General features: G+C 43.0%; 1 protein-coding gene across 4 annotated transcripts in view; it reads left to right on the top strand.

Moving 5' to 3' along the window:
- NFATC4 (nuclear factor of activated T cells 4) overlaps positions 1-25,926 on the top strand; it is a 61,873-nt gene extending 35,947 nt beyond the window's left edge. The window contains exons 4-10 of one of the 4 annotated variants that reach the window (XM_058183296.1): positions 11,429-11,628; positions 15,146-15,318; positions 17,478-17,618; positions 18,659-18,714; positions 19,558-19,684; positions 19,775-20,296; positions 23,350-25,926. In XM_058183296.1, coding sequence (XP_058039279.1) covers positions 11,429-11,628; positions 15,146-15,318; positions 17,478-17,618; positions 18,659-18,714; positions 19,558-19,684; positions 19,775-20,296; positions 23,350-23,354 — 1,224 coding nt within the window. In that variant the 3' untranslated portion in view covers positions 23,355-25,926. Of the gene's footprint in view, positions 1-11,428; positions 11,629-15,145; positions 15,319-17,477; positions 17,619-18,658; positions 18,715-19,557; positions 19,685-19,774; positions 20,303-23,113 lie in introns of all 4 variants that reach the window. The other 3 variants (XM_058183295.1, XM_058183294.1, XM_058183297.1) reach the window with 3 other exon arrangements.
- The last annotated feature ends 1,227 nt before the right edge of the window (positions 25,927-27,153 follow it).

The raw sequence follows: 27,153 nt of genomic DNA, 5'->3' as shown, positions 1-27,153 counted from the left end.
CGCATGCACGCTGTGTGCCAAATGCAAGGTGTGCGTACACATGTGCACTGCGTACCATGCACCAAATGTGAGGTGCGCATGTACACAGTGCATGCCAAAAGGAGGCATGGGGTAAGTAGAACAGCACGCGGGATGTATGTGTGTGATCAGCTGTGGCATGCGATCTTTTGTTTTACTTTTAGAAGCATTTTTTTACAATCTATTCGGCCAAATAGGTTATAAAAAATGCTTTTAAAAATAATAAAAAAAAAACTCTGACAATCGCGCAGCTCAGCTGTGATTGTCAGAGCCTTTTTTTACCTTTTAAAAGCATTTTTTACAACCTATTCCTACCATTTGGGCGGGAAAAGCGAGCGAGCCAGAAAGAAGCGGCAAGCAAGCAAGCAAGCAGCTGACCGGGCGATTGGGTAGGCAGAGATGTGGGGGGGCAAGGAGTTTTGCTACTGGTTCTCTGAACCACCCGCCACCATCGCTACCAATCTGGTCCAAACTGGGAGCATTTTACCTTTGATCTCAGCCCAACTCACCTCACAGGGTTGTTGCTGTGGAGAAAATAGGAGGAAGAAGACATATTGGGTATGTTCGCCACTTTGAGTTACTTGAAAAAAACAATAGATGTGGATATAAATTAATACAATAAATGGTCCCTCATCAGGGCTCCTACTAAGCCACGAATAAGACAACTACAACTGAGTTCATTTGCGTGATGGTTTCCAAATACAGTGGCTGTGTTTGGACAACTCGCTAAGCCAAAAGTCAAGGAATCACAGCAGGACTGAACTAGAAAAGATTCAGTTCAGATCTCCAGGTATCTTAGATTTATACAGGTACTTTATGCTGAAAGAAGCTGAATTTAACAGTTGTCAGTTTTCAAGTCCCATCACACTCATTGCCACTAACAAACAATGGGCATTGTAGTCTAAAAACAATGCTTTTCACTTGAGATTGTTTGGGACATTCTTGTTGTGCCTCGTCCGCTTTCCCCGCAGCCGGGCCCATCTTATCTGCTTCCGAACGCTGAGGAATGTCCTAGCATGCCTCCCGGCCCCAGCCCTGGCTCCATGCCCAGACAGGCCGAGGAGGAAGAAGTGCCTCCAGCCCCCAACTCTGGCTCCATGCCCAGGCAAACAGAGCAACTAGACCCCTCCCCCTCCCCCACAGCATGTGAGCCTGAGGAAGGTCAATTACCAACAGCTGCAGACTGGAGTGACCCTCGCTTCAGGAGAATTGATAAGTGCTGAGTCATGGAGCCACACCCCATGGCCTATATAAAGGATCTGCTTTCTGGCATTCTCTGAGTCAGGCAAAGTCTACCTTATCTTGCTGAAGTCACTTTCTGGTCTCCTGCCTGCCTTGAGAACTTTGCTAGGACTTTGGCAGAGCTGCAGAGGCACGCCTGATTCGGATTTCCCTGACCCGGTTGTCAGCGGAGGAGTGGGACACGACAATTCTCACTTTTGAATGCTTTTACAACTTCGTGTTCAGCATCAGAGTCGCAGGTGGTATTCAGCTGGTTCGGACCGATTGGGGGGAACAAGAAGCGATGATTGCGGGTGGGCCCATCCCCACCCATCCCCGCCCATCCCCGCCCACCTGCCCCGGTGTAATGCTGTCTGATTTAGCAACGTTTTCGAATTCAGGACATGCGCGGAAGTCAAATGCATGAGCAAAGCGCATGCACAGAAGGTTGGGTGTATGCAGGGAAGGTGTGTGCATGCGAAGCGAGTATGCACACATGCGGCAAACCAGTGGTAAGTATATGTAAAACCAGTGGTGGGATTGAAGTAATTTAACAACTGGTTCTGTGCACTAATTATTTCTTCCAACAATCAGTTTGCCAAACTGCTCAGAAAGTTAACAACCGGTTCTCCCAAAGTGGTGTGAACTGGCTGAATCCCACCACTGTAAAACCCACCGCTGATTGGAGTCCATCAGAACTCTACTGTTGTGTCTCGCTCGCTTTCCCCGCAGCCGGGCCCCTCTTATCTCCTTCCGAACGCCGAGGAATGTCCTGGCATGCCTCCAGGCCCCAGCCCTGGCACCATGCCCAGACAGGCCGAACAAGACGAAGGGCCTGAAGTGCCTCCAGCCCCCAGCCCTGGCTCCATGCCCAGGCAAACGGAGCAACTAGAGCCCTCCCACTCCCCCACAGCTTGTGAGCCTGAGGAATGTCAATTACCAACAGCTGGAGCCTGGAGAGATCCTCGCTTCAGGAGAATTGATAGGCGGCGTCAGCAGAAGGAAGGGAGGGGCAGGCCTGGATAAGTGCTGAGTCATGGGGCCACACCCCATGGCCTATATAAAAGATCTGCTTTCTGGCATTCTCTGAGTCAGGCAAAGTCTACCTTGAAATGCTGAAGTCACTTCCTGGTCTCCTGCCTGCCTTGAGAACTTTGCTAGGACTTTGGCAGAGCTGCAAAGGCACGCCTGATACGGACTTCCCTGACCCGGCCGTCAGCGGAGGAGTGGGACACGACATCTACTATCTCAGGATAAATGGAAGAATAATATGATTTTTCATCCATCTTTTCCCCTTATGTGCTAGCATGATGTTTCTTAACCTTAGCAACTTTAAGGTCTATGGACTTCAACTCCCAGATTTCCCCAGATTGCATACTGACTGGGGGTTTCTGGGAGTTGAAATCCACACAACTTAAAGTTGCCAAGGTTGAGAAACACTGTGTCAGGTTTTCTTTCCATTGTTGGCAAGGAACTTGGAACAGAAATATATATATATTTAATTTTCCTTCAGAAATGCATTCTCCGACCACATCTTTCTTTGTCTGTCAAACTGAGGCCAAATTCTATGTCTTAGATATGGGTCATATAACCAGAGAGGGATGTTTTATGTACATAAATGCTCTATAAAATGCAACTGTTTTGTTTCAGTTGGATTCATATGTTCTCCCTTCCTTCAGATATACACCAAAATAGAACGTCAACGATTCAAATTTCTCTCTCAGTTTAGGCAAATTGTACACCTCTCTTCCACGTTGAGTTGTATTTACAGTAGTGGCCAAAATTGTGGAAACGTTTTGGGAAAAGTAGAAAATACTTTAGAAAACTAGCTAATAACACCACTTTTTTTTGGAGTGGTACCATAAAATTATATGTCAATGGAAAGATAATTTAATCAAGAATGTAATGCAATAACTTTTATGATGGATTTGCTATTAGAATAGCAGTTATAAAGAAGAAAAGTAAAACAAGCAGAAAAAAAACGAGGTATACAAAATTATCACTATGTCAATTAATACTTAGTTGGGTAAACTTTGTCATGAATTATGGCCTTACAATGTCTTCCCATGGAGTGAACAAAATCTTTTAGTTCTGCAGTTCTGCAGTTATAATGATCGTTATAATGATTCAATCTTTATACTATATAAAGACTGAATGATTCTATTAACTGGGTTTTATTGCTGGGTCGCTTCAGACTAACAAGTTTCTTTAGTCAGCTCCATAGATTTTCAATTGGGTTAAGGTCTGGGCTATTCTCAGGCCATTCCAGCAGTAGAATATGATTATCTTGAAACTCAAAAAAAAAAAAAAGTGGTGTTATTAGCCATCAAACCTCAAAAATATACTTTTCCCAAAAGGTTTCCACAATTTTGGCCACTACTGTAGTAGCTGGAAAGAGGTGCACAATTTTCTGTTTGTCTTGATTTAACCTTGAACTTAAGGCAAGACTTTTCCTGAGCATATTCTAATGCCTTTCTGAAGTCATCCCATAATTATAATTCCATCTTTTTTTACATTACAAATTGCGTTGCCTTCAAGAAGAGTGATTCAATGGCTTGTTGTCCTGAAGATTTTTTTGTTTTATTTTGTTTTCAGTGTTTTATATTTTATGGATCCCTCTTCATTTCACTTCTAATCTCCGGCAGTTGTTTGTTTGTTTCTTTGTTTGTGTGCGCATGTTTGTGTCTGTGTGGTATGACATTTTCAGACGCAAAGTAATCTGCAAAGCAAAGTCAGAGCTCTTCGAGAGGTTTGCGGGAACAGGAATTGGAGGGGGTGGGAAGTCTCCTTGGAAAAGCTTCATCCAGAAATCCCAAAGACGAAAACTATTCCCACTTCAAAGTCTTCCCTTGCTGTGTACAAAGCAACAAAACAAAACCGAGCGCAAATGTCACATTTTTTCCCCCCTTTCACAACTTGTGAAATAGATGCCGACTATATTTAGCTTACAGAAACCTTTTCTTTTAAATAGGGGAATGAGTGGGTGATATTTGGCCAGCTTGAGCTCATAATGAGAAGAAAGAAAGATGGAAAAATTGGGTTTCAGGCAGATGTCCTTTGAGTGCATGTGTATGTCCCTCTGGTTTTGTTGGAATACAATCTCTGTCATTCACCAGGATGGGATAGGAAAATGGGAATTGTAGTGTTGAATTTTTCTAGTGAAAAAAAGGACTAGGAGTGAATGATAACAGTGTTCTAATATCTCAGAGGCTGCCACAAAGAAGAGGGAGTCAAGCTATTCTCCAAAGCACTTGAAGGCAAGACAAGAAGCAATAGATGGAAACTCGTCAAGGACAGAAGCAATCTAGAACTAAGGAGAAATTTCCTGACAATTAGAACAATTAATCAGTGGAATGGCTTTCCTTCAGAATAGAATAGAATAGAATAGAATAGAATAGAATAGAATAGAATAGAATAGAATAGAATAGAATAGAATAGAATAGAATTGAATTTTATTGGCCAAGTGTGATTGGACACACAAGAAATTTGTCTTGGTGCATATGCTCTCAGTGTACATAAAAGAAAAGATACGTTCATCAAGAATCATAAGGTACAATACTTAACGATAGTCATATGGTAAAAATAAGCAATCAAACCATATTAGGAAACAGTCAATATAAATTGTAAGGATATAAGCAACAAGGTTATAGTCATACAGTCGTAAGTGGGAGGAGATGGGTGATAGGAGCAATGAGAAGATTAATAGTAGTGCAGACTTAGTAAATAGTTTGACAGTGTTGAAGGAATTATTTGTTTAGCAGAGTGATGGCGTTCGGGAAAAAACTGTTCTTGTGTCTAGTTGTTCTGGTGTGCAGTGCTCTATAGCATCGTTTTGAGGGTAGAAGTTGAAACAGTTTATATTCAGGATGTGAGGGGTCTGTAAATATTTTCCCAGCCCTCTTTTTGACTCGTGCAGTATACAGGTCCTCAATGGAAGGCAGGTTGGTAGCCATTGTTTTTTCTGCAATTCTAATTATCCTCTGAAGTCTGTGTCTGTCTTGTTGGGTTGCAGAACCAAACCAGACAGTTATAGAGGTGCAAATGACAGACTCAGTATTTCCTCTGTAGAACTGGATCCAAGGAGGCCTCCTTGGGCAGTTTGAACTTCCTAAGAAGAAAGGAAGAAAGAAAGAAAGTTGGCGCAGAAAGAACATTCTTTGTTGTGCTTTTGTGATGACATTTTTGATGTTGGTGTCCATTTTAGATCTTGCAATATGATAGAACCTAGAAATTGGAAGGTCTCTACTGTTGATACTGTGTTGTGTAGTATTGTGAGAGGTGGAAGTGTGGCAGGGTTTCTCCTAAAGTCTACCATCATTTCTATGGTTTTGAGTGTGTTCAGTTCCAGATTGTTCTGGTCGCACCATGAGGCTAGTTGTTCAACCTCCCATCTGTATGCGGATTCATCATTGTCTCGAATGAGACCGATCACTGTTGTGTCATCTGCAAATTTCAGTAGTTTAACAGTTGTGGGTGCTCCAACACTGAAACTTCTTAAGAAGAGATTGCACAGCCATTTGTTTGAAATGGTGTAGGGTTTCCTGCCTGAGCATGGGGTTGGACTAGAAGACCTCCAAGGTCCCTTCCAACTCTGTTATACATTCTATTATATCTTATACCACCTGAACTTTAAAATCATTTTTAAAAAGTAACCCCCAGTAGTATGCATAACATATTCTAACTACAACATTACACCACTGTGAATAGAATAGAATAGAATAGAATAGAATAGAATAGAATAGAATAGAATAGAATAGAATAGAATAGAATAGAAATTTTTATTGGCCTAGTGTGATTGGACATACAAGGAATTTGTCTTGGTGCATATGCTCTTATATGAATGAAACAAGAGTTAGTTACTTACTTTTTTCCCCAGTGTTGGAGCATTTACAACTTCTGCAGGCAAGTTGTTCCACTGATTAATTGTTCTAACTGTCAGGAAATTTCTCCTTAGTTCTAGGTTGCTTCTCTCCTTGATTAGTTTCCACCCATTGCTTCTTGTTCCACCCTCAGGTGCTTTGGAGAATAGTTTGACTCCCTCTTCTTTGTGGCAACCCCTGAGATATTGGAACACTGCTATCATGTCTCCCCTAGTCCTTCTTTTCATTAAACTAGGCATACCGAGTTCCTGCAACCGTTCTTCATATGTTTTAGCATCCAGTCCCCTAATCATCTTCATTGCTCTTCTCTGCACTCTCTCTAGAGTCTCAACATCTTTTTTACATCGTGGCGACCAAAACTGAATGCAATATTCCAAGTGTGGCCTTACCAAGGCATTATAAAGTGGTATTAACACTTCACGTGATCTTGATTCTATCCCTCTGTTTATGCAGCCCAGAATTGCGTTGGCTTTTTTGGCAGCTGCTGCACGCTGCTGCCTCATATCTAAATGGTTGTCCACTAGGACTCCAAGATCCCTCTCACAGTTACTACTATTGAGCAAGGTATCATATATCCGGTACCTGTGCATTTTGTTTTTTTGTTAACACTTAACTAGTGTATGTGTGGAATAATTATTAATGTATTTAAAATAGGACTAAAGCAGGTTGGTCTAGACCAGGGGTCTCCAACCTTATCAACTTGAAGACTTGTGGACTTCAGCTCCCAGAATTCGTCAGCCAGCTTGCTGGCTGAGGAATTCTGGGGGTTGAAGTTCACAAGTCTTCAAGGTGACAAGGTTAGAGACCCGGTCTAGAAGACCTCCAAAGTCCCTTCCAATTCTATTATTCTGTTAGTCTGCCACATCTAGAAACTGATATGACCATCATGATATCTTCAGTGTATTAGATCCCAGTCTTTCTTCCTCACACATAACACGATCCACTTTATTCCTTCGAATTTTTTTTGTTTGTGACTTTTTTCTTCTTCCCGGTGAACTGGACAGAAAGGAAAAAAAAAAGAGGCGTCTTCCTGGCTTTGATCAATTTATCTCCTTACCCTCCCGTTTAGATGTTGCGTTTCTGGGCTGGGCCTGCTTCAATCTCCCCTTCCAGGCCACATCCCCGGGATGTGTCAAATCTGCCCTTTCCCACGCTCAGATTCCTAAATCGCAGATTCCTAAATCCGTCCATCCATCTCTCTACGTCACGAGATCGTGATCTGCAGAGAAAGCAAGAGGTGGTGGAAGATATGAAAAAGCTTGGACACGATCAAAAGAAAATCTGCAATTTTCTGACCAATTCCTCGGTTTTCCAGATTCACTTTTTCTGGAAGGATCAATTCCTGCCTTTGTTGAGGTTTCTGGGTTTGTTTTTTTTTAATTTAATTTAAAAAAAAAAACAATCAAAGCTTTCTTCCCCCCCTCCTTTCCATTTTACAGCACCGCTGCGGTTTGCTTGCTTCTAATTTTTCTTCAAGCCGCCCCCCATCCCATCCACTTCCAAAGTTGGCAAGCTTGCTTCTCTTGAGTTTCCCTCCCTCCCTCCATCTCCCCCCCCTCCCCGCCAGCTTTGTGGAATGTTCCATCTGCAGTAACGTTTGTGGGGGGGGGGTTGGGGGAAGAAATGTAAAAAAGGGAGCGTCTCAAATCGAGTGCAGCTGTGACTGCTTGGCTTCTGATGGAAAACATCTGGCCAACCCCTTGAGGCGAGACCACCGAACTGCTGAAGTCACCAGCTGCGCCTTTTGTGGGTTCCTGAGGAAGGGATAGTGGCTGTGAAGGCAGGGAATGACTGGTATAGAAGAGGCTTAATTTAAGCCAGGGATTTGCCCTCTAGCCTATTTTTAAATTACAGGAATTTAGCCTTCTGGAGAAGCTGAAGGATGCATCACAGCCAGCCCTTCCCTTTCAACTGAATTGTGATAACTAATTCAGTTGCCCCCTTTCTCTTCCTACTAATTGGAAGCGGTGATGGGTGCCAACTAAATCTGGTTTTTTTTTAATTATTATTTTTTTTTGCATCCAGAGATTAAATCAGGTATCTTTCTGCTATATGCATTCCCTGAGCACTTTCTCCTCACTGAAATCGTGACATTTTCAAGGATACGTAATCAAAATAGAAATGGAAGAGGTCTTTTAGTTCAACCCCCTGCTCAAGCAGTAGATCCTAAACCAGGGGTGAAATCCAGCAGGTTCTGACCGGTTCTAGAGAACCGGTAGCGGAAATTTTGAGTAGTTTGGAGAACCGGCAAATGCCACCTCTGGCTGGCCCCAGAGTGGGGTGAGAATGTAGATTTTGCAATATCTTTTCACCAGGAGTGGGGTGGGAATGGAGATTTTGCAGTATCCTTCCCCTTCCACGGCCACTACACGCACCAAGCCACGCCTACAGAACCGGTAGTAAAATAAATTGGATTTCACCACTGCCCTATACCATTTCAGAAGGTGGCTGCCCAGTCTTTCCTTAAAAAGCTCCAGTGATGAAGCAACTACAACTTTTGAAGGAAAGCTCTTCCATTGGTTAATTATCCATGCAGTTATTTATTTATTTATTTATTTATTTAATTAAACTTTTATACCGCCCTTCTCCCGAAGGACTCAGGGCGGTGTACAGCCTACATTAAAACAATTAATAAACACACTAAAATAACAATTAAAAAACTTATTCAATAAAGGCCGAAATTAAAACCGTCCAATTGACCATATAAAATACCCAATAAAATTAAAATTGAAAAATTTAAAATTTAAAATTTAAAATTTAAAAATCAGGCCAGTCCCGCTTGGATAAATAAATAAGTTTTCAGTTCTCGGCGAAAGATCCGAAGGTCGGGCAATTGGCGTAAACCGGGGGGAAGTTCGTTCCAGAGAGTAGGTGCTCCCACAGAGAAGGCCCTTCCCCTGGGGGCCGCCAGCCGACACTGCTTGGCGGACGGCACCCTGAGAAGACCCTCTCTGTGAGAGCGCACGGGTCGGTGGGAGGCATGTGGTAACAGCAGGCGGTCCCGTAAGTACCCGGGCCCTAAGCCATGGAGCGCTTTGAAGGTGGTAACCAAAACCTTGAAGCGCACCCGGAAGACCACAGGTAGCCAGTGCAGACTGCGCAGGAGTGGTGTTATTCGGGAGCAACGTGGAGCTCCCTCAATCACCCGTGCAGCCGCATTCTGGGTGGAAGTTTTGCCTTAATTTCAGGTTGCTTCTCTCCTTGATTAGTTTCCAAACCCTTGAAAGGAACATTGAGCTTCGAGATGTCCTTTCAGTTAGCAATAGCAATAGCACTTAGACTTATATACCACTTCATAGTGCTTTACAGCCCTCTCTAAGCTGTTTGCAGAGTCAGCATATGGCCCCCAACAATCTGGGTCCTCATTTTACTGACCTCAGAAGGACCTTGAGCCGGTGGGAGTAAGAATTCCAAATTGCTGGCAGCTGGCTCTTGAGGATGACTTATAGCTGCAGTGTCGCAGTGGTTAGAATGCAGTACTGCAGGCTATTTCTGCTGCCTGCCGGTTGCCTGCAATTTGGCAGTTCAAATCTCACCAGGCTCAAGGTTGACTCAGCCTCCCATCTTTCCAAGGTTGGTAAAATGAGGACCCAGATTGTTGAGGACAATATGTTGACTCTGTAAACCCCTTAGAGAGGGCTGGAAAGCTGTAGATAAGTCTAAGTGCTATTGCTATTGCTATCTTCTAGGAAACTAATGGTCTGCCTTGCGTGATTGGTAGATCACTGTGAGAACAAATTGCTGGATTAGATGGCCCAGGTGTAGGATGCAGCAAGAACTAGTGATAACTCTGGACAGTGTACAAAAGCAAACATCCTCACCAAAAAAATAAATTAGTACATACAAATGAGTATGGGTACTTCTTGACCTACAACCTTTCATTCAATGATGTTCGTAGTTATGATGACACTGAAAAAAGTGACATGACCATTTCTCACACTTATGACCATTGCAGAATCCCCATGGTCATGACCAAAATTCAGGCGCTTTGATAACAGACCCATAATTATGACCGTTGCAATGTCCTGGAGTCATGGGATGAACTTTTGCGACCTTCTGACATGCAAAGCCAGGTTCACTTAACAACTGTGTTGCTAACTCAACAACTGCAGTGATTCACTTAATAACTGTGGCAAGAAAGGTCTTAAAATGGGGCAAAACTCACTTAGTGATTGCCTCACTTAGCAATAGAAACTTTAGACCTAATTGCATTTGTAAGTCAAGGACTATCTGTATCAAGAACAAAAGGGAATTCCCCTCCCCCAAAGAAAACCAAAGAAAACCAAGATAGGCGCCCACAGCCAATCAACCAGGAACAAAATCAGATTAAAATTATGTATTTTACAATAGTTGGAATGTTGGATTTCAAAATCTGTTGTCTGAAAATCATTGCCAGGTCTTGATGCATTGTCCTCCCCAAATATTTGACACATCAAAGTACAGTAGTGGCCAAATTGCGGAAACCTTTTGGGAAAAGTATATTTTCTAAAGCTAACTAATAACACCACTTTTTTTTTTGGAGTAGTACCATAAAATTATATATCAATGGAAAGATAATTTAATCAAGAATGTAATGCAATAACTTTTATGAAGGATTTGCTATTAGAATAGCAGTTACAGCATAAAGCAGAAAAGTGAAACATGTAGAAAAAAATGAGATATATAAAAATGATCACCGTGTCAGTTAATACTTAGTTGGGTAACCTTTAGCATGAATGACGTCTTCCCACAGAGTGAACCAAGTCTGCAACTGTTATAATGTGAAACCAAGACTGAATGATTGGTTCTGTTAACTGGGTTTTATTGCTGGGTCGCTTCTGACCAATGGTGCTATTCAGCCAGTTCAGGCAAACCAATAGCAGCTGCTGCAGGAGACTCTGCCCACCATCCCGGACGTCATCATGTCCCATTTTTGATGCTCCGCACATGTGAAGAAGACTCTGCACATGTGTAGAGGTGGTGTGCAGTGCGCTCACATTTGCAAACCGGTAACGAAGGTAAATGAATATCACCACTACTTCTGACTAACAAGTTTCTTTAGTCAGCTCCATAGATTTTCAATTGGCTGAAGGTCAGGGCTATTCCCAGGCCATTCCAGCAATGGAATAGGATTATCTTGAAACTCTAAAAAAAAGTGGTGTTACTAACCATCAAACCTCAAAAAATACAGTTTTTCCAAAAGGTTCCCACAATTTTGGCCACGACTGTACATGTCATACAGACAGATCGATATTTTTGTCTTATTACAAATAATTTGTGGTTGCGGGTAAAGGGATGAGCTGATGACTTCCTTCTCTTTTCCAATCAAGCTTTTAGGTTACGATGAAAAACCCCTGACATTACAAATGTTCATTGGAACAGCTGATGAGCGGAACCTACGTCCTCACGCTTTCTACCAGGTGCATCGCATCACTGGGAAAATGGTGGCCACCACGAGTTACGAATCTATCATCAGCGGAACAAAAGTTCTTGAGATGTCTCTGCTGCCCGAAAACAACATGGCAGCCAAGTAAGTTGTCCTTAGGCGCAAAAAAGTAGAGAGATGAAGAAAGGACTTCATCTGGGTGATGGTAGTGATGATGATGATGATGACGATGATATAAAGATGAATAAAGATCTGGTCCTTTCTCAATCTTATGCTTTTGTTTTCCTTCTGATTTTTTTTTTCCGATAAGGAGAAAGAGAAGATCCTAACAATATCACCTTCAGTCCATTTCAGATATATAAAAAAACAAGATGACCTGAGTTAGCATGATTAAAAAGGGCAAAATTAATACATAAAATATAAATGAAAGGTCATTTGATAGAAGGGCTTGAAAATTATCTTCTTACCCTTTGTAAACAAATTCAGAGTTGGAAGGGACCTTGTAGGTCATCTAGTCCAACCCTCTGCCCAAGCAGGAAACCCTACAATGTAGGGCCTATACCATTTCTGACCGATGGCAGTCCAGTGTCTTCTTGAAAGCTTCCAGTGATGAAGCTCCCACAACTTTTCAAGGCAAGCTGTTCCATTGATTGATTGTTCTCACTGTCAGAATTTTTTTTTCTATATTTCCAAGTTGAATCTCTCCTTGTTTAGTTTCCATTATTCCTTGTCTGGCCTTCAGATGCTTTGGAAAATAGCTTGACCCCCTCCTCTCTTTGGCAGCCCCTCCAATATTGGAAGACTACTATCATGTCTCCCCTGGTCCTTCTCTTCACTAGACTCGCCATGCTCAGTTCCTGTAACCATTCTTCATGTTTTAGCCTCCAGTCCCCTAATCATCTTGGTTGCTCTCCTCTGCACTTTTTGTAGAATCTCAACATCTTTTTTACAGTGTGGTGACCAAAACTGGATGCAGTATTCTAGATAAGGTCTTACTAAGGCTTTATAGAGTGGTATTAGTACTTCACTTGACCTTGATTGTATCTTTATTTGTCAGAAAAAGAGACAGTTAAAACACTGGCAAAACATATGTATCAATAACTGATGGCTGGCAATTTATTGTGGATTTTCCCTCTTGGCTATCCCTATTTTCCAAGTATCCATAAACCTGTTGAATGTTAATAAATTGAATATAATAGGGCTATAACCTACACGATACCAGTATGCCATGGTCACATGAGCTCTATTTGCTACCTTCACAACCAGCTTGCAACAGGCAGTCATTGGCAAGAAGTTGCACGTTGCAGTCATGTGACATCCTACTTAATATGCAGTGATTTGCTAATGACTCCCATTGGAATCATTGTTAAATCAGTTACGATCACATAATGCTTCACTTTATGATGTCACTTAGTGATAGAGTCCCAATGATGATTGGTGAGAACTATCTGTATAATAGAATAATAAAATAGTCTTGGTTTTAGACATTGATTGATTGCATGAATGATTGAATTGATAGTCTGATTCAGTCAGTTGACTGTAAAATGTGTACGACAGTGGTAGTCAACCTGGTCCCTACTGCCCACTAGTGGGCGTTTCAGCTTTCATGGTGGGCGGTAGGGGTTTTGTCCGATACTGAAGCACTTTCCTTTTTTTTAAATTTAATTGACTTTTAAAAAAAATTTCATAGCATTCTTTAAAAACATTTTCATTAGGTTTTCATAAAATTCCCTGTGACAATTTAAATTTCTGAAAATATACTATTTGTATTGCCCGCGCATAAGTTTAGTTCAAGTTACGTAAATGAAACTAAATAGCGCTATAGTGCGACCACAAACAAAAGAGCCTCGTCCCAGAATAGCTCACGCATCTCCCCCCACACCACCCAGCTGTAACAGACAAGCAGAGCTGGTACCCAGCGCCCCCCCCAAACCCAATCCACGATGCATGAGAGGCATGCGCAGATGACGATACGTGGTGCATTACAGTGGAACCGGTGGGCGGTTAGAAAATTTTACTACTAACAGAGAGACAAAAGTGGGCGGTAGGTATAAAAAGGTTGACTACCCCTGGTGTACAAGAACAGTAGCCAGAATCAATGCAACAATAAATTGCAATAGTACCCTATAAAATCTAATATAACATACAGTTACAGTTCCAACTAATGATGCCAGAATAATAATTCACCTCAGTATCAATAATTATATTATTGTGCATCTTAAAAAGTTATGTTGTGTCCAGTGGTGGGATTCAGTCAGTTCTCTCCGGATCGTGCAATCCGGTAGCAGCAACTGCGGGAGGCTCTGGTCACCCACCTGGATGCAATGCGCGACTACTGCCGTGCACACTCACATTTGCGAACCAGTAGGAAACGTAAATGAATTCCACCTCTGGTTGCACTATTTCTAAAAGACTGAAGATAATTCGATCAATTTGATGTAGTGGTTAAGGTGCTGGGCCAGAAACAAGGAGATTGTGAGTTCTAGTCCTGTTTTAGGCGTGAAAATTGCCTGGGTGGGCCAATCATTTTCTCTCTCAGCCCAACTCATCTCACATCTCAATCCTATACCATTTCAGACAAATGGTTGTCCAATCACTTCTTAAAAACTCCCAGTGTTGGAGCATTCACAACTTCTGGAGGCAAGTTGTTCCACTGATTAATTGTTCTGTCAGGAAATTTCTCCTGAGTTGTAGATTGCTTCTCTCCTTGATTAGTTTCCACCCATTGTTTCTTGTCCTGCCCTCAGGTGCTTTGGAGAATAGTTTGACTCCCTTTTCTTTGTGGCAGCCCCTGAGATATTGGAACACTGCTATCATGTCACCCCAGGTCCTTCTTTTCATTAAACTAGACACACCCAATTCATGCAACAGTTCTTCATATATTTTAGCCTCCAGTCCCCAAATCATCTTTGTTGCTCTTCTAGAGCAGGGGTCTCCAACCTTTAAGACTTGTGGACTTCAACTTTGCTGGCTGAGGGACTCTGGGAATTGAAGTCCACAAGTCTTAAAGGGACCAAGGTTGGAGACCTCTGTTCTAGAGTCTCAACATCTTTTTTACATCATGGCAATCAAACCTGGATATAACATTCCCAACACTCACAATATGTCTTTCCCCTCCTATTTTCCCCACAACAACAGCCCGGTGAAATGGGTTGGGTTGAGAGAGAATGATTGGCCCAAAATCATCCTGCCAGTTTTCATGCCTAAAACAGGACTTGTTTTTGTTGTTAGTTGCGAAGTTGTGTCTGACCCATCGCAATCCCATGGACAACATTCCTCCAGGCCGTTCTGTCCTCTACCATCCTCTGGAGTCCAGTTAAGCTCACACTGACTGCTTCAGTGACTCCATCCAGCCACCTCATTCTTTGTTGTTCCCTTCTTCTTTTCCCCTCAATCTTTCCCAGCATTAGGTTCTTCTCCAGTGAATCAGGACTCTAAGACAGTACTTAGACTTAGACTTAATGTTACTTTGAAATGTGCACTAATTGGCATACATTAAAATGAACTAGATTATCACTCACAATGCATCTCCACCTTCCTTTCCTTTAAAAATTTAGATTCCTTAGTTCCATTGATCCAGCTGAAGATAGTCATTTGATCATTTGTCTTTTTTCTTTGTCCTCTTCTGGATCTTTTTCTTCCCCACCTCCCAACCTTTTAGCATCGACTGTGCCGGAATCCTTAAACTGCGTAATTCAGACATTGAGCTGCGCAAAGGCGAGACGGACATTGGGCGCAAAAACACACGGGTACGGCTGGTATTTAGGGTCCATGTCCCACAAGGAAATGGCAAAGTGGTTTCCATCCAGACGGCTTCTGTGCCCATTGAATGTTGTGAGTATTGGTACTTTAGAGTTAAATTTGACTGTTGGGGTCTGTCCTCAAGATTGTCCCAAGGGTGAAAAAGCTTCTTGGATGAGAAGCAAATGTCTTCAGGAAAAAACAACAACCCAGAAAGTCCAATTGTCTCTTGAAAAAAAAACACCTTTGGGACAACCATGACCTGGATGACTGAGAATCTCTATAGACATGTCCTCAAGATTGTCCAAAGGAAAGTTGAGATTGTTGATGTCATATTGTGGGTGATGGGTAGGTGGAACTGGAAAGGGGACCTTTCAGTGCTCACCCACCATCACCAATCTCACCTATCCATCCATGGTAGCTGCTCCAGCAACTGAGGAGGCCATTCCTGTTAAAAATTTTCCTGGAGATACTGTATCTCTCCTTTATCAGTGCTGAGCTAAAACATCTACGAAAACTCCAGATTTGAGAACATGAAGAAAAAGTGGCCATCCATTTGAAGTATTTACTCCAAAATCTGTGCATGTGTACACAGGTAGTCCTCAGTTTACGACCACCATTGAGCCCAACATATTGCTACGCAAGATAGTTGTTAAGTGAGCCTAGCTTCATTTTATGACTTTTCTTGCCACAGTGGGTACCATATTTTTTGGAGTATAAGACGCTCTGGACTATAAGACGCACCTACCTTTTTTGGTGAGGAAAACAAGAAAAAGAAATCTGCCTCCCAGCAATTTTGTCTCGTTGCAGCAAACAGCAAACAGCTTGCTTTGCTTTCATTTTTGTTTTCAGCATAGCTTGATTAGTGCAAGAAAAAAAAATTACTCCCAGCAATTTACCTCCTTGCAGCAAGCAGCAGAGGCCCACGCAAAACAGCTGAGAGTCGGAAGGTCGATCCAACAGACAATCAACTTGTGCTAATTAGGCTGTGCTGAAGCTGAAATGGGCTGTTTCTTCTTGCTGCTTGCTGCAAGGAGGTAAATTGCTGGGAGGCAGAGGCCAAAGGGTGGGGTCAGCGGGTGGGCAGGGCTACACTTTAAAAGGGTTGTCTTTTGGAGGGGGGAAAGGTGCATCATATACTCCGAAAAATACAGTAAGTGAAACACTGCAGTTGTTCAGACAGTAACAGTCTGTTAACAGTTAAGTAAATCTGACTTTCCCCTTGACTTTGCTGGTGATCACAGGACACTGCAACCGTCATAAATATGAGCCAGTTGCCAACTGTCCAAATTTTGATCATGTGATCCCTGAGGACTTTGCAATGGTCACATGAAAAATGGGCGTAAGTCACTTTTTCAGTGCTGTTGTAACTTTGGACGGTCACAAAACAAATGATTGTAAGCCAAGGAACACTTGTATACAAGCACACTCATGCATATGTACAAGTACACCTGTAAAGGTAAAGGTTCCCCTTGCACATACGTGCTAGTCGCTCCCGACTCTAGGGGACGGTGCTCATCTCCGTTTCTAAGCCAAAGAACCAGTGCTGTCTGATGACAATTCTGTGGTCATATGGCCGGTATGACTAAACGGCAAAGGCGCATGGAACGCTGTTACTTTCCCACCAAAGGTGGTCCCTATTTTTCTACTTGCATTTTTTACGTGCTTTCGAACTGCTAGGTTGGCAGAAGCTGGGACAAGTAACAGGAGCTCACCCCATAATGCGGCACTAGGGATTCGAACCACCAAACTGCCGACCTTTCTGATCGACAAGCTCAGCATTTTAGCCACTGAGCCACCACATCCCCTAATTACACCTGTGCACACTCAAATGCACATATATTGAACTTATTTTATTTTTTTTATAGATCAAAGCTTGTGAGTTTGCCAGAACTCTTCCAAGATTGTGTTGAGGGATCCCAAAGGGAAATTGCTAATATCTCACAAGCCTTAGGAAAGATCTGACTGGGTTTTGTTACTTTTTATTTTTTTTAAAAACCCGGTTTGCACTGTCCAGTTATGTCATAGTTCATTGTAACTGTTGCCTTGGAAGATTGCCATCTTTTGCTCAAAATTGGTTTTGAAAGCATGGAAGACGAGAAAGTTGGCAGTAAGAAAATGTTTCAGGAAGCGATTCTTCCGTACAGGGTACAGTGAATGAGTTGGCCTATAAGCACACACCCCAATTCCGCTATCAAAGAGCTAAGGCTTTTAGCCTCTGTTCCACTTGTCTCTCTGGTCCCTCTTTGCAGCCCAGCGCTCAGCTCAAGAACTCCCACAAGTAGAGCATTACAGTCTTAGCGCCTGTTCGGTACATGGTGGCGAAGAGATGGTCATTAGTGGAGCCAACTTTCTGCCAGAATCAAAAGTTGTTTTCATCGAACGAGGGCCTGGTAAGGGAGATCTGGTTCCTTCCTTTCCTTTCCTTTCCTTTCCTCTCCTTCTTTCTTTTCCTTCCTCTTTTCCTTCCCTCTTTCTTTCTTTCTTTCTTTCTCTCTCTCTTCCTTCCTTCCTTCCTTCCTTCCTTCCTTCCCCCCTCTTTCTTTTCCTTCCTTCCTCCTTTCTTCCTTTGTTTCTCCCCCTCTCCCCTCTCTCTCTCTTTACTTCCTTTCCCCTCTCTTTTCCTTCCTTCTTTCCTTTCTCTCCCTCCCTCCCTCTTTTTTCCTTCCTCCCTCCCCCTCTCTCTTTCTTCCTTCCTTCCTTCCTTCCTTCCTTTTTCCTTCCTTCCTTCCCCTCTTTCTTTCCTTCCTTCCTCCTTCTTTCTTTCTTTCCTTCCTCCTCCCCTCTCTCTCTCTTTACTTCCTTTCCCCTCTCTTTTCGTTCCTTCTTTCCTTTCTCTCCCTCCCTCCCTCTTTTTTCCTTCCTCCCTCCCCCTCTCTCTTTCCTTTCTTCCTTCCTTCCTTTCCTCCCTCCCTCCCTTCCTTCCTTCCTTCCTTCCCTCCCTTCCTCCCTCCCTCCCTCCCTCCCTCCCTCTCCTTCCTTCCTTCCTTCTTTCTTTCTTTCTTTCTTTCTTTCTTTCTTTCTTTCTTTCTTTCTTTCTTTCTTTCTTTCTTTCTTTCTTTCTTTCTTCCCTGTTGCAGAAAACCAACTGAGCAAAAGAATGTTGAGTTAAGCACATGATTGTCTCTCTTGTCATCATTTTTTTTTTTTGATAGAATTATCTTAATCTTAGGTGCATTTTTCTCCAGAGTAAATGCGATAGTAGTTGTGTTTAACAGCTAAGCCTACATTGACAGGTTTAAGTGAACCATCAATCATGGGCCACACTGAACACGGGCTGGGATTATTTTTTCTCTTTTAATCTTCATGAAGGAGTTGGCTGGATTAAGTGACTCTTTGCCCTGATCCAGAAAACTGCACCTCCATCTCTTATACCAGCATAAGTGTCTGATCAATTGGCCTCATAGTGAATGAGTTTCTTTTTGGATTTCAGATGGAAAACTCCAGTGGGAAGAGGAAGCAAACGTTAATCGCTTGAAAAGCACAGAGGTGAGAATGAGAATTATATACTATCAACTATGGCAGCAACTGGTGGTTTGTGGACCACCGGTGGTCCACGAGAAAATTTTAGTGGTCTGCAGAAAAATTATTTGCATTTTTTATATTGCACTAAATCAGGGGTCCTCAAACTACGGCCACTGGGCTGGATACATGCAATGAATGTATCCCCGAAGGAAGAGACTGCTGCAGAGAGTCTTCTCCTTTGGGGTCATCTTGTGTGGGTCAGATGGGGGAAGAAATTCTGAATTGGGGTCTGCTTCAGCCTCCTGGTGCGGGGCTTTGGGTGAAGGCTGGAGGGAAGTGTAGCTAGTGGTGAAGAGCCGGAGGGCCTTGTTCCAGTGGGATTGCATCATGGCCTGGAACTGACTGACCATCTCAGACCACTGAGCCTCCAGGCACCGGTACCTGGCCTTGCATTCCTGCAGGTCTTCCTCTGCTTGGAAAGCCTATGCTGGTAGTCCTGAGTGAGGTGCTTCTGCTGAGCCTCCTTCTCGGTCAGATCCAATTTGAACTGAGCTGTTTTGCCAACTCTTTCTCATGGTGGCTGCTTAACAACTGCTTCCTGTTGGGTCCCTAAGGAGCCCGAGTGCGGAGGCGAGGAGTGGCTGGGAGGGAAGGAGTGAGTAGAGGCCAGTGAGGCGCTCCTCGACATGAGTGACATCGAGTTGACCACGCCTACCCAGTCACATGATCACCTAGCCACGCCCACCCAGCTGGTCATTAGGGAGATCATATAAGTGGTCCATGGGATTTAATACATACCCAGATTGTGGGATTAACCTTCTCTATTGGATTTACTTGCCTTGACATCACTTTCTTCTCCTTCCACAGGCTTTGCTGACCCTCACCGTTCCTGAATACAACAACAAGAGAGTTTCCCGGCCCATTCAGACATACTTCTATATTTCCAATGGGCGCCGGAAAAGAAGTCCAGCTCAAGGTTTCAAATATTTGCCTGGTAGGTCGACCTGGAAGGTGGTAGATGACAGTAATTGGGCGCTAAAGTGCACTTAATGATCCCTGCCAACCTTCTCCTCTTCTTCTCTAGTGATCTTCAAAGAAGAACCACATCTGGATTCCTCACCCCATACATTCCCACGCATCATCCCAAGTGTTCCCTTTTCACTACCGCTAGCACAAGGGGCCATGGATTTCTCCCCTTCCAGACCTCCCTTCTCTTACAGTCCTGAGCGCTCCCCACCTTGTTCCCCTTATGGCTCCAACTGGAGTCCTTGCTCTTTCTCAACCCCTCCCCATTACAGCCCGGCCTTTCGGTTCCCTCCCAGCGAGACCTACGGGGGCGTTAATCTCTCTGTACCCCACCTTGCTCTCCCAAACCTGCCCCACCTTCATGCTTTAGATTGCCACCCTCCACACTTCCAGCCCGCTAGTCCACAACGCAGTCCTCACACACCAGGACAGAGAGAAACCCACAGCGGGGAGAGGTCACCGGAATGGACAGATCCAGACCTTGGATCCCAAGAGTTTAACCCCAAGGAACTGGAGAAATCGGGGTTTAGCAGTGGCTTCCGGGAAAACTTGCCTATCCATGGGATCACACTGGAAGAAGGTAAAGGTAGATTTGTGAAACTTTCGATAAGATTTGGTTTCAATTTAAGAAGAATAACAGGATTTTCCTTTTTTTCTATATGCAAAATATGGAAACCCAGCCCTGCCAAAATCAGGTCATAATGACACAGAATAGCAATAGCAAAAGCAGTGGTGGGTTTCCAATATTCTTACCACTGGTTCACCACACACGCACCTTTCGCGCATGCCCCTGGTCTTCCACACATGTGTTCTGCTCATGTGCACACCTTCTACACATACACCCATCCTCAAAAACATGGCTAAATAGGACAGCATCATGCCAGGGCAGGTGGGTGGAGGCAGGCACATCTGCAGTCGCCACTACCAGTTCACCCGAACTGGTCCAAACCAGCTGAATACCATCTCTGACTTATATATTATATATATTGTTCCATAGTTTATAGCACTCTCTGAACTGTTTACAATATTGGTGTATTGCTTCCAACAATCTGGGTTCTCATTTTATTAACCTCGGAAGGATTTAAGGCTGAGTCAACCTTAAGCCGGTCAGGATTGAACTCCTGGCTGTGGGCAGAGTTATCCTGCAATACTGCATTTCTAACTACTGTGCTACCGGAGCTCGTGGTGTGAATACTTGCCTGGAGCTTTCAGATCAGAGCTGCAGAAATCAAGATTACCCCAAGATAGCAGGAGCGAGACACAGAAAATTATCTTGCTTCCATCTAGTGGTCATCTGGAGCTTTGCAATCCAGATCTGGTAACCCTCGCCTCTATTGAAAAAGTAGCCTTCCTTATCAGCCACGACTCATTTGTATCAGAGTTGTGTCTTCCTGGTAATACTAAATTAGCATAGGTAGCAGAATGAGGCTGGCACTGTGTAATCTGTTGCCACAGGAAAATGACAGGCCACAGATGGCAGCTGGCCTAGAATAAATGGCATTTATTCGCACTTTCTGTTCCTATAGATGAATCGTTAAGCCAACAGTCCTATTCATTTCTTCTCAAGAGACTGGTCCAATCAGACTGAATTTGAAAATAAACTTCAACACAAGTGTGGACATAGGACTAACCTTAAGCTTATTTTCAGAGTACTGTGCATTGACTTAAAATTCCAGCTGAGCTCTATCTACCCTTAAACTTTGAATGATGGAGCAATAGGTAGTGGGATATTAGTGAAATTTTGGTGGAATTATAGATGAAGAAAGCTGGGATTTCCCTATTCAAGTGCAGACCAGTGATGAAATCCATTTTTTTTTTTACTACTGGTTCTGTGAGCATGGCATGTCTTGTTGGGTGTGGCTTGTTGGGTGTGGCAGGGGAAGGATATTGCAAAATCTCCATTCTCATCCCACTCTGGGGCCAGCCAGAGGTGATATTTGCTGGTTCTCCGAACTATACTACAGGTTCTCCAGAACCTGTCAGAACCTGCTGGATTTCACCCCTGGTATAAACTCACTCCAGCCCTTTTTAGCATTTTGAAGATTGCTAGCTACTGCCATCGACTCTAGACTTACACAGTGTTAAGCTATACGTCATGATTTCCAAGCCATGATGGTTGGGTTCACAGACCATACCAAACTAAACATTGGTGACGTTATGAATTTGAGGATGTTTCATCTCGGCTTGCCGATCCAAATTGTTTTGGTCAATTTTTCAGTGCATGTACCTGGAGATAAAAAGTAAAAGTAAAGGTTCCCCTCGCACATACATGCTAGTTGTTGCCGACTTTAGGGGGCGGTGCTCATCTCCGTTTCAAAGCCGAAGAGCCAGCGCTGTCCAAAGACGTCTCCGTGGTCATGTGGCCGGCATGATTCAATGCCAAAGGCGCATGGAAAGCTGTTACCTTCCCACCAAAAATGGTCCCTATTTTTTCTACTTGCATTTTTACGTGCTTTCGAAACTGCTAGGTTGGCAGAAGCTGGGACAAATAACGGGAGCTCACCCCGTTACACGGCAGCACTAGGGATTCAAACCACTGAGCTGCCGACCTTTTGATCGACAAGCTCAACAGCCTAGTCCCTGAGCCACCATGTCCCCTGGAGATACGAGAAGCTAAATCTGAGATTCTAAGCCTGAAAATGGGTGTTTGTGTGAGTATGTTGCAGTACACCCAATCAGACACTTCAGCAGGATTCAATTTACATATAAGAAACTTTCTTTATATACAATACCATACAGCAGAATTCAGCATACAATATCAGGAACACAGAAGTAATATTCATAGAAACAAGTAATTACAGAGTAGAGAGATACAGAGGTTAATATATTGTACAGAGGCTACCATTACAGAGGCCAAACCAACTCTTATATACAGTTCAGCAAATCTAAGCCACACCCAAGTTGTCTCTTATGGCCCCATACAAACAAATATTATGTTGCAGTTTCCAAACAGTCCCCATTGGCTGACCTGTTGCCATGTCAATCCAAAGAGTCCCCATTGGCTGATCTATTCCAGTTCATATTCTGACAGTTTGATTACTTCCGTTGGTTTCCCCCTTCAAATCCCTCCAGATTGGAGCTTGAAACTTAAATTGCTATCCACAGACCCCTCACATCCTGGACATGAACTGTTTCATCTCCTACTCTCAAAATGACGCTACAGAGCACTACACAACAGAACAACTAGACACAAGAACAGTTTTTTCCCAAACGCCATCACTCTGCTAAACAAATAATTCCCTCAACACTGTCAAACTATTTACTAAATCTGTACTACTATTAATCTTCCCATCGTTCCCATCACCCTTCTCCTTCCACTTATGACTGTAACTTTGTTGCTTGTTATAAATTGGCTCTCTCTTTCTCTCCCTTTCTTTTTTCTGACGACTCTTCCCAGTTACTGAGATCATTGGCAGGGACTTAAGTGACTTTCCGGAGCTATCCTGCAAAGGAGGACAGAGCTGAGAAGCCGAAAAGAATCCCGGAGTTCATAAAGCTTCAAGAAGACTGGAAGTCAACCCAGAGAAAGATGTCCAGGATCATGCAAACAATCTGACATTGATGAATTTGAATCTGAGTTTCCTTTTTTTTTTTTTTTTTAACCTTCTGTCTGTGTTTTCTTTTGGTCTCTAGATTAGGAGCTTCCTATAATTCAAGGCAGAGTCTTCATTAAATCTTCTGTCCTCTTGCTATGTGCAGTCAAGAGGCTTCAAGGAAGTCACACCATCATCACTCCAAGACTCGAGCACCTGTGATCCTGAAGAAGTTGCTAAATGACCGTTCCCAAGTTCTAACATTTACTGTGTTGGGGGGCCTGGATATCAGTTGCTTCACCATCTTTCTTCTACTTAGTGACTGTCCTCTATCGGGCCATTTATTTATCCGGTACACCAAGATAAAGAGTTTGGGCAAAAAAGTGAGACTACCTATTGAGTTACCATCCTCTCTGTAATGCTTATTCCTTTTATTTATCTGCTCCACATTTACTTTTGGAGAGCTGTATGTCTTATGATAATTAATTCCATGGACGAATCTATTTTGCAATAGTGGCCAAAATTGTGGAAACCTTTTGGGAAAAGTGTATTTTTGAGGTTTGATGGCTAATAACACCACTTTTTCTTTCTTTTTTTTTTGAGTTTCAAGATAATCATATTCCACTGCTAGAATGGCCTGGGAACAGCCCATACCTTAACCTAATTGAAAATCTATGGAGCTGACTAAAGAAACTTGCTAATAAGAAGCAACCCGGCAATAAAACCCAGTTAATAGAAGCAATCATTCAATCTTGGTTTCACATTATAACAGCTGCAGAACTAAAAGACTTGGTTCACTTCATGGGAAGATGTTGTAAGGCCGTAATTCATGCTAAAGGTTACCTGACTAAGTATTAACTGACATGGTGATAATTTTTTTATATCCATTTTTTCTATGGTGATAATTTTTGTCTATCTCATTTTTTATGTTTCACTTTTCTTTTTTTATACTGTAACTGCTATTCTAATAGCAAATCCTTCATAAAAGTTATTGCATTACATTCTTGATTAAATTATCTTTCCATTGATATATAATTTTATGGTACTAATTTTATGGCAGTAATAGAGGTGGATCTGAGCTATAAAATGACAAAGATAAACCAGAAACCCAGAAAAACTCTTCCAAAATCTTTCTTCACAATGATAGAAGAACTAAGCATACAAGATGTATGGAGAAAAAGACATTTGAAGGAAAAACAACATACTTTTTATTCAAATAGACACATGTCATGGTCTAGGATTGATATGATATAGATGTCAACAGATTTAATAGATCATATACAAGAAATAAATGTTGAAACAAATATTTGGATGGACCATAACTCAATTACAATAACATGGAAAGGACTGTAACTGCTTTTCTAATAGCAAATCCTTCATAAAAGTTGTTACATTCTTGATTAAATGATCTTTCCATTGATATATAATTTTATGGTACTACTTCCCCAAAAAGTGGTGTTATTAGCAGGAGTGAAATGCTCCCAGATCGGACGGGATTGCACGATCCGGTAGCGATGGTGGCTGCTGGTTTGGAGGACCAGTAGAAAAAATCCCTGGCCCCGCCCCCCCTGCCTCTGCTGAGCTGCACCATCAGCAGAGATATTTTTTTTTTACTTTTAAAAGCCGGTTTTGCTTCAGCCGAAACAGGCCTTTAAAAGTAAAAAAAAAGCCTTTGAGGATCCTGCCCCTCAGCTGAGATCTGGCAAAGACTTTAAAAAAAAACTTAAAGTCTCCTCTGCTGATCTCACCTGAGTTCCTCATAAGCAGAACCTTACTTGTACTCTTACTTGTAGAAAACATGTTTTCTATAAGTAAGAGTAGAGATTCTAAGGCACTTACCTGATTACTGATGAATGCATGGCTCGCTTTCGGGCTGGAAAGAGAGCCATGCGTTCATCAGTAATCAGGTAAGTGCCTTAGAATCTCTACTCAGCCAGACAGAATCAATCGCTCAGCTAATCTATTTCCTCGGTGATCAACTGGCTGGCTTTGCTGGCTGAGGAACTCTGGGATTTGAAGTCCACAATAAAATAAAATAAAATAATAAAATAAAATATTTGTGCAGCTTTCTCAGATTTGGTGTGTTTCTGTAGTGTTTCACTCTAACTACACAAACACACCAAATCTCAAAAAGCTGTATGTGGCATATTGTGTGTGTGTGTGTGTGTGTGTGTGTGTGTGTGTGTTAGTTGTGTGTGTAAAGTGTGAAAGTTGGTTTTTGAGCTTTTTGTGGCTGTGTGAAGTGTGAAGTGCAGCTGCTTTTACATTGTGTGTGAGTCAGTTGTGTTGTGTTGTGTGTGTGTAAAGTGTGAAAGTTGGTTTTTGGTACCTCTTATTGTTTTTTTATACTTTGTTTATTATTATCTCAGCGGCGTTCGATACCATCGATCATGGTATCCTGCTGCGCCGGTTGGGGGGATTGGGAGTGGGAGGCACCGTATATCGGTGGTTCTCCTCCTATCTCTCTGACCGGTCGCAGACGGTGTTGACAGGGGGGCAGAGGTCGACCGCGAGGGGCCTCACTTGTGGGGTCCCACAGGGGTCGATTCTCTCGCCCCTGCTGTTCAACATCTACATGAAGCCGTTGGGTGAGATCATCAGTGGTTTTGGGGTGAGATACCAGCAGTACGCTGACGACACTCAGCTGTACTTTTCCACCCCAGACCACCCCAATGAAGTTGTCAAGTGCTGTCCCGGTGTTTGGAAGCTGTACGGGTCTGGATGGGGAGAAACAGGCTCAAGCTTAATCCTCCAAGACGGAGTGGCTGTGGATGCCGGCACCCGATTCAGTCAGCTGCAGCCGCGCTGGCTGTTGGAGGCGAGTTATTGGCCCCAAAGGACAGGGTGCGCAACTTGGGTGTCCTCCTGATGATCGGCTGTCGCTTGAAGACCATTTGACGGCCGCTCCAGGAGGGCCTTCCACCAGGTTCGCCTGGTTCGCAGTTGCGCCCTTCCTTGATCGGGATGCCTTATGCACAGTCACTCATGCGCCTGCTACCTCTCGCTGATTACTGTAATGCTCTCTACATGGGGCTCCCTTGAAGTGCGCTGGAGGCTTCAGTTAGTCCAGAATGCAGCTGCTGGTTATAGAGGAGCTACGCGTAGCTCCCATGTAACACCGCCTCCTGCGCAGACTGCACTGGCTACCTGTGGCCTTCGGGTGCACTTTAAGGTGTTGGTTATGACCTTTAAATCGCTCCATGGCTTAGGACCTGGGTACTTACGGGACCGCCTGCTGTTACCACACGCCTCCCACCGACCCGTACGCTCCATAGAGAGGACTTCTCAGGGTGCCGTCCGCCAAACAATGTCGGCTGGCGGCCCCAGGAAGGGCCTTCTCTGTGGGGCTCCCACACTCTGGAACGAACTTCCCGGTTTACGCCAAATACCCGACCTTGGACATTTCGTCACGAACTCAAGACTCATCTTTTATCAGCAGGGCTGGCTTAAATTGGGATTTTAATGTTTAAATTCATTAATTTTAAACGGGGTTTTCTTAGTATGGTAAATTTTAATTATTGGGCTAATTTAAAATAAGTTTTTTAAATCGTATTTTAAATTTGTATATTGTATTGTCGGTTTTATTATGCCTGTACACCGCCCTGAGTCCTTCGGGAGAAGGGCGGTATAAAAATCAAATAAAATAAAATAAATAAATAAATAATAAATAAATAAATAAATAAATATTTTTATTATTTATTGTTATTGGCCACGCCCACCAAGCCATCTGATCACCAAGCCACGCCTGCCAATTAAGCCACGCCCACAGAACTGGTAGGGAAAATTTTTAGATTTTACCCCTGGTTATTAGCTAGTTTTAGAAAATACACTTTTCCCAAAAGGTTTCCACAATTTTGGCCACTACTGTATATGGCTATCTAAGTAAGAACCTCAATTTCGCAGG

This window comes from Ahaetulla prasina, chromosome 4, assembly GCF_028640845.1.
Source record: "Ahaetulla prasina isolate Xishuangbanna chromosome 4, ASM2864084v1, whole genome shotgun sequence".
Lineage (NCBI taxonomy): Eukaryota > Metazoa > Chordata > Lepidosauria > Squamata > Colubridae > Ahaetulla > Ahaetulla prasina.
Note: the sequence above shows the minus strand (reverse complement) of the source record. Positions and strands in the feature narration are given on the sequence as shown.